This window comes from Arachis duranensis, chromosome 4 (genome assembly GCF_000817695.3).
Source record: "Arachis duranensis cultivar V14167 chromosome 4, aradu.V14167.gnm2.J7QH, whole genome shotgun sequence".
NCBI lineage: Eukaryota > Viridiplantae > Streptophyta > Magnoliopsida > Fabales > Fabaceae > Arachis > Arachis duranensis.
In genome coordinates this window covers 12,315,876-12,324,162 of record NC_029775.3, presented here as the reverse complement: position 1 = coordinate 12,324,162, position 8,287 = coordinate 12,315,876, and the positions used below count along the sequence as shown (strand labels likewise).

The 8,287-nt window shown below is 32.8% G+C and overlaps 1 protein-coding gene across 1 annotated transcript; it reads right to left on the bottom strand.

Moving 5' to 3' along the window:
- Positions 1–1,602: 1,602 nt before the first annotated feature.
- Positions 1,603–3,534, bottom strand: LOC107483393 (probable pectinesterase 67). The gene is made up of 5 exons (XM_016104010.3): positions 3,260–3,534; positions 2,999–3,161; positions 2,399–2,605; positions 2,061–2,308; positions 1,603–1,887 (listed from the first exon to the last, which is right to left on the bottom strand). Exons 1-5 carry the CDS (start codon positions 3,532–3,534, stop codon positions 1,734–1,736), a joined length of 1,047 nt encoding a protein of 348 aa, XP_015959496.1. The 3' UTR covers positions 1,603–1,733.
- Positions 3,535–8,287: the final 4,753 nt, after the last annotated feature.

The following is an 8,287-nucleotide window of genomic DNA, read 5'->3' as shown; positions in this document are numbered from 1 at the left end:
CATTGTCCCTACAGTAAACCTCACAAAGTTAGGCGCTCAACACTAAAGAGATCCTTTTGACACACAGTTAGTGCACTTATACATAAGATTCACCACTTGTCACATGTTAACATGTCATTGGCCTGTCAAACATTAGCCACACTTAGCCACCTAAAATCATGCTACCAGAGAACCCACCTATTTAAATTGTATGGTCCGATTTGTTAAAAAAAAGATAAACTACAAATTGAAAAGTCTAATTTATACTTTTAAATTTTTTTATTTTTGAAAAAAAAATTGAATGATCCAATTTCAATATTAAAATTTTTAATTTCCAAAAACACAAATCCGCAATTTGTGATCGTTTGTTTAAAAAATAAAATAATACAAAAAAAATTGGAAGCACCAATATGTATATATGTATAATTCATAGCATCGTAAAACTCTTCTCTTCTCATATCATTTTGTGATACACATCTCTCTATCACATACGCAAAATAATAAGTGAAAAATATCCAACCGAAGAAAAAAAAAGTATTTTTCTCAAATTTTCCTAATTTAATGCTGCCAACTCCTTCCATCACCTCGTTCCTAATTTAATGCTCGAGCGTGTGAAGCAGCGCCGTTTTGGACCTCGTTCATCTTCATGAGAATCTTCGAGAGCCTCTCAATGATGTCATTTTTATGGTTGTGGTGGATTTTTTGTTCTAGCAAATTGTGAAAGGAGGGCCAACAAAAGTGTGGAATTCCTCAGAGGGAAGGATAACAGGAAGGTTGAGGGTACGAGTGTATCAGTGTATGACCACTGTGAAGTGGTTGATGGATAAAGAGATGACTCAGTGTTTTTTGAGTTTCAGGTCGAGTTTCTAGGGATGGAATCAGTGACAATTCAACGTGAGAGGATGAGCTGAGTCAACTCAGTGAGACAGAGATAGATGGTGGGAGTGAGCCAACGAGAGTAAGTGAGTTGGCGCCAAGTGAAAGTATGTAAGGGCAGAGCTAGATGAAAAATTAGAAGGAATTAAACTAGAATTTATATATAATTTATATTATATGTAAAAATTTAAAATTTAGAGGGGTTATTGTCCCCTTTTCCACTGAGGCTTTGCCCTTGAAAGTATGCTAACTCGATTGAAGGAGCAAGTGGCGCCGGAGAAGGAGTAGCAACGATTTGGTGTGGTGAGGCTCGAGGTAGAGAAGAAATGTGTGGTTGGAGAGAATCTGAGACAAATTAGGATTCAGATTTTGGAAGAATTAGAAATAAATTAGGTTCTCAATTAGAATTGTTAAAGGTAAAACTTGATCGATCTGTACAATAGATATCACATACTTACATTGGCAACTCTGTTTGCCATCTTAGTCAATTGCATAAATAAAAAAAGCTTTTTTCTACTATTGAATATTTTTGTAGTATTTTTAAATATTTTGGATCATTTTTGTGGTAAAATTCTTAATCATTATAAATAAGGAGATAGACAATTTTTTTGGTGTCTAGCTTAGGGGGAATATCTTTATTTCTTGTTAATTGCAAATCAACTAGTTGCCTTAATTAAAACTAAACGAGCACGCCAAAGAAGACAGGAACATGGAACTTGTTAATTCAAACCATTCTTAAACATGGATTCTATCTATCCTAGACTTGATTCTCATCATAGAGTACTTAATATTTAAAGTACAAGCTGTCTTAACAAAGTGGGTATGTATCTAGCAATACGTGTTTTTGAGTGTGCCTTTGATGTTATGGGTGAAATTAATTAGTGCCACGCTGGCAACCAATTCTTGCCATCTATGTAATCAACAGACAAAAATGAAGCAACTTCTTGGTCACTAAGTTGTCTTGACCATGAAGCTCTTCCCTCTCTTGTGGCTCCTGGTCCATAGCACTTGTACTCAGCATGATACAGATTCCTGCGGTTCAGTTACCATCATTAATTAATTAATTAATTAACATTAATAAAAATTTGAGTAAATATCTAAATTATTTTTTTAGAAATTATTTTTGTTTTAGATTTATTTTGTTGTTTTCTAATGAAAGGTAAGTGTGTTTCAGTGTTTGTGTATGATGATGAAGAGTTTCTTACTTTGTGGGACCATCATAGCTCCAATTGGTCCAACCCTCAGGAACAACAGTCTTGGAGAGATAAGAGTGAGCAAAAATGGTCCTAGAATAAGGACCCTTAGCCCTTCCTAGGTACACCCCACCAATGCCATAAACCCTGCATTTATTGAATATGAATCCACTTATCTCTCGTTCACTCTCCCTGTTTTGTGCTGTGATTGACCCATGAATTGTGACCCTTTTGTCATCAATTACAAATATCTCACACCCCTGTATGTATTATATGACTCATCAGCATTAGATTAATTAATTAAAATCAAGCAAACAGATTAAATTAAAGTTAATTAATTAATGAATTACCTCAAAGATGGATCTGCCACGGCCAAAAATGAAATCAATTGAGCCTTGAATGTAGCAAGACTCATAGTAGTGTCTGCCTTTGTAATCAAAGAGAGTGTTATGAGTACTGAAAAATGCACAATGGTAAAATGCAATTTTGTCTGCAGCCACAAATGCTGCCACCGATTGATTCTGTGAGGTATATGCAATACCCGTTGGTGCTTCGTTCTGCAATAATGTACAAATATTTGGAGTTATAATTATTTTTATAAATGTCCTAAAATTACTTCTTTCAAAAGTTAAAGTGATGAACATGAAACATATGAATGATTATATTTCTAATTGGTATTATTAGGTAAGAGTTTCTTTTGGTTTTTGAATTTTTTTTATAATTTTTTTTATTTGTCTTATGTTATTTTTTTTCTCTTTTAGAAGAATACCAAAAATCAAATTCTAAACTTTTTGGTCATAAAATTTTTGATATCATATATTATAAAATTATTTTTTTTTTAATTTAAGTTAATTAAAGAAAACACAAATGATGATATCTCTAACAATGAGACTCTTTTTTAAATATTGACCTATCAAAACTCGTAATCGGGAGATATAATAAGAGCGAACCTTGAAGCTAATTCCAAATGCAATGAAATCACGGGCTTCAACTTTGAAGGTAGCAGAATCAATGTTATCGGAGGAGCTTTGAGACCAAACTATGGCTGTTCTTCCCTTTCCATTCCCTCTCATGAATATGTAACGCTTAGTCTTTGGTATGTGTACCTTTTCTCTTTACATCATTAATAATATCAAATTATTTTAAAAAGAACAAGGTACTAATTAATTAATTAATTAATCAATAAATTTTGACTTGATTTAATTCTGTACCTGTATACTCCTTTCCTAACATGGAGAATGACCCAATTGGAATTCCCTTCGGGAATGGAATCAATGGCAGCTTGAACAGATTTGAAGTCCCCATTGCCATTAATATCTACTTTGATGGTGCGATTAATTCCTAACTTTTGTGTTAACAAAGGAGCATCTATAACCTCTTTCTCATTAATAAAGCCAAAAGCAGAACATGGCATGCAAATGAGAATAATTATTGACACTATTATGGATGATATTATTGCTGAAGAAGCATGAAAAGAAGAAGCCATAATAACTACTACTTAATTAGGGGGTAATAAATTTAAGAATTTTAGTGCTTAATTAGAACAATTGTGTTGTGGGTGGTGGCATGAATGCATGTGTTTGTGTGAAGCAGAAGCATGGGAAATGTGAGGCTCTTAAGTAATGGGATTTTCATTATTTTTGTCGTCTAATTAATAAGGATGTTAGGGAATTAGGTAAAATTGAGCGTCGTTAAATTAAAGTACGATGGGTTGGTTTCAAGATCCTTTCTATATTGGAGGGCGTCCATAAATTCCTTATATGTAGTTGCATGTATATGTGAGCAAATACGGCAAGGTTGTTATTCTAACTAATTAACTATTAGCATTTTCTAAAGTAATTTATTATTATATTAAAACAAATTGGACTTTAAATAATAAAGATATAGATATATCATCCTATCAAATGACACCATGACTCGTTAAGTGCGTGTTTAAAAATGAACCCTACATCAAAAAGCTAAATTAATCCCTTAATTACTTCTTGGTTATATATATTAACGCTAAACCAACAATAATATTGTGATCAAAATTTATGATTGAATTTTAATCAAAATAAAATTCACCTTTTACATGATATACATGTTGATAAGGAAAAAAAAATAAAAGACATGAATCGAAATTAAATAAAAAATGATATATTGAAATTGAAATAGAAATAAAAAAGGATATAGGTTGAAATTGAATGCAAAGAGAATCACTCAATTTTTTATTCAATTTCTTAATGTAACAAAAAAGAAATTCCTCAACCTAGCTTGTACTATTGAAAAACGTTGAATACTGTCGGATTTAGCATTAAATGTGTACGGCGAGTTTATCAATGGATTTACCGACAAATTTAACAATAAATTCGTCGGGTAAAAAAGTTACCGTCGAATTTGATTTTTCGACGGTAGATCTGTCGATAATAAATGGAGGGGAAAAAAGAAAAAATTGGTGTGAGAATCCTCTCCCTCCTCATTTTCGTATTACTCTCTCTCTAATCTACTCCCTCATTAAAAAGCAAAAAAACCCTAGGCCCACCCCACCCTCCAGCTCTCTAACTCTCACTCCCACTCCCACACACAGAGGCACAATGCCACCCCCTCTCCCCCAGCCCTCTCACTCTCACCTCGGTTCACCGCCACCACACGCTCGCCTTCGTCGTTGCCCCTCTCGCCGGATCCACCATATCATGTGCTCATGAATAGCGTCTCTTCCGGATACACCGCATCGTGTGCTCTCGCCGGATCCACCACACGCTCGCGTCTCTTCGCGACTCCTCCACTCATCGTCCCTCGAGTGTTCGTCGCTAGCTGTCATACTCCCTCTATCTCATATCTTGCTCATCCGCCATCACTGCATCCAATGTCTGGTGAGTGCTCGCGTCTCACAACACTACGTTCCCTATCCCTCCCTCGCCTCTCATCTGCGGGTGTTGCTGCCTGCACTGCGCTGTTCGATTCTGCAGCTACAACAACAGTAAACATGTAAGTTTTTTTTAGTTATTCTAATATTCTATATTAATTTTTAATAGTTGATTCATTGATTAGAATATGATTTATGAATCTGATTAGAATATGAAAGACATTGAATTTAAAATGTTGAAATGGTTGAAATGTTATTGTTGTAAATTTTATTGTTAAACTAGGTTAGAGATTGAGTATGCTGACTATAAATATGCTAATTTTATTAATTGTTGAATTGGTTTATAAATTGGTTTTACTAATTACGAATATGAATTGGTTGCTCTGGACTCGAGAAATTGAACAAGAAAATGAAATATGTGGTTTAAATGCCGGTCCAAATGCTAGTGCTCCTTCTACTTTGTCAAAACATAAGGATAATAAAGTGGTATGTCTTATTTTCTATTCTGATTGTCAGTGAAACTGTGAATTTGAATAGTGTAGCATATTGTGATATTGTCTTTAAAGCTTAAGTTACTTTGCTTTTGCAACTGTATTTAATAGCCACATGGTGAATTGAGATTATATGAGCAAGTGCTAATTTCAAATGATTGAAATTATTTAAATGCAATATCTTTCTCATGATCATAATTAACTGCTTTTGTTATTTCACTCTTAGGAGTGGGAGATCAGTTCTGATCCTCAAGATAAATATCCTATTAACAATAAAGTTCAGGCTGTCTATAATGAAGATGAAGAATGGTATATTTAGCAATTAATTCGTTTCAATGCTTTGTTAGAGGCTGCGCAAGTTGCTGAAGCTACAAAGCAGGCTATCAAACAGAAAATTGCACCAGTGGCAACTATCGATGTCCAATCACGAAGTATACCAGCAAAGCTTCGTATAGAAGTGGATGATCTTGAGGATGAGATAAGTTATTCAATAAGATTATCATTTCCTAATATTTCTCCCTTATCTACAAAATTCATTAGTCTTTATACATAAAATGCTTACTACCAGCATTAATGGTGTGTTTGACTAAACCGCTTTTGCTATCTACATAGCCTTGAGTTTGTCTCTTGCTCTCTCTGTCACTTATGATAATTATTTCTAGATGACTACCAGATCGTACTTAATTTCTAGCTCCATTTTCCTTCTAATTATTATTTTACAAAAATTAAAACAAAAAAGATTTATAATTTTATTGTGTTAAACTCAACATTACTTACTGCATTCATGGATTCTGTGTGCGTTGTGCTCCATCATCTTTAGTTTCTTCATCGTTCATATTGCCGTGCCGGCCATGATGCTCCGTCTCTCTCAATCTCTGTGCCTCTGTGGTTGCATCTTCCAACAAAGTCTAGGTATGATTTGTTCATTCATTGTTATGATTCCTTGTTTATTATAATTTTTTAAAATTTTCAAGCCTTAGGATTTTTATTTATTAATTTTGTTTGTAAATTGTGTTTAATTGCTGAAACTTGTAAATTTTTTGTTCTGGTTCCTTAGGATTTTTTTTTTAGTTTTGTTTGTAAATTATTTTTATTTACTAAAATTTGTTGTTATATCATTAAACATTTTACCGTCAAGTTTTGAGCTATTTAATATATTATTTTTAAGTAATTTTTTAAAAAATTTAAAATTTAAGTTTACCATCGGTTAAATCCGCCAATAGTTATTAATTTAATTATTAATTAATAATATATTACTGTCAGATTTATCAAGAAAATTTTGACGGGAAAAATTACCAAAGGAAATATTCTGACGGCAATTGGCGGCTGACAAAAAAATTCGCCGGTCAACAATTACGACGAGGTTTATACCATTGGATTTATTCCAATGGTAAGTCCGACGATACTCAATGTTTTTCTTGTAGTATTGTCCACACCATAGATTGAAAATTTAGTCGAAGAGACTCACTCAACCTTCTTTCCAATTCCCTGATGAATTTTTTAAAATAAATAAAATAAATATTTTATTTATCAAAGTATACAATTTGTTGATTTTTTACCAAAATACACCCTATCTCTTATTTCGTTTACAGTGTAAACAAAATAAGAGTACACGTATTTCGTTTATACTGTGTAAACGAGATAAGGCACGAAACGACGTGGCCGTATATGTAACGGCCTTATCTCGTTTACAGTATAAATAGATACGTGCACTCTTATTTCAATGTAAACGAGATAAGAGTGGAGGAGACCTATATATATGTATTTCGTCCACAGCGTCTCTTTAGTACTTATCACATCCATTTCTTCAATTTTTTTACTTTTACCCTTTTCTAATCAAATTTTTGAGTTACTACAAGATTATAGCGAGCACCGATGCACACGATGTGGACATCAACCGACTGAACGCGATATGACACATCGTTGGGAAAGTCAACTTTAAAATTAGTGTTGTTTTTTGTTTTATATTTATGTTAAAGCATACATGTGTAGCCTATTTAGGGTATTTTTATAGAAGTAGTACGCAGCATATGTTAGGCGAATAAATATCTTGTTAGCAATGGTTTAAATGATAGGATATGATTTTAGACATACTTTGAAATGGATATGTTAGCTAAATGTTTATTTAGGTTTATTTTTTTTAAACTAAGTTATTAAGCATATGTTTAATAACTTATTTATTAATTATTTAACTAAACAGTTTTTAGTTATCTTAATTAAGTAACAAGATGTTTATTTTTCTAGTTACTAAATATTTAAGTAAATATTTTTTTAATTGGTTATTAAATATTTAGTTGTTATTAGTTATTTAAGTAAACGTTTTTACTTAATATAAGTTACGAAGGAGATGGAAAATGAATGTTATTATTAATTATTTAACTAAATATTTCTATTTAAATTGCATTATATAGACGTTTATTAATTTAGTTATTTATTTTTTAAGTAAATATTTTTATTTTAATTAATTTAAAAGGTAAACGTTGGTCGTTATTTGTTAAAATAGTTTAATTATAATTCAAATTAGTTTGTTATGTAAACGTTTATTGGGAGAATTTTTTAATGTGAAATTTTTATAGCTTGATAAGTTTACACATTTTTTATTCGAATTTTTTATTGTTTACCAGAGGTCTCGCCTACTTCTTCCTAGGAGAGTGAGTCACAAACTCCCACCACCAGAAGCCATTGTCCCCTACTTGAGGGAGGTTGACTTTGCCATTGTGGAGCGCTAGCGTCCTGAGACCCACAATTTTCACCTTCAATGGAGTGAGTACACCATCACCCTCCAGGACGTCGCGTACCACCTCGGGTTATACGCTAATGGAGAGCCAGTAGGTGGGTACTTCTGTGATTTTCACACATAGTACGGGACCGAGACTTGGGAGTTGGTGGAGAGGCTACTCGGT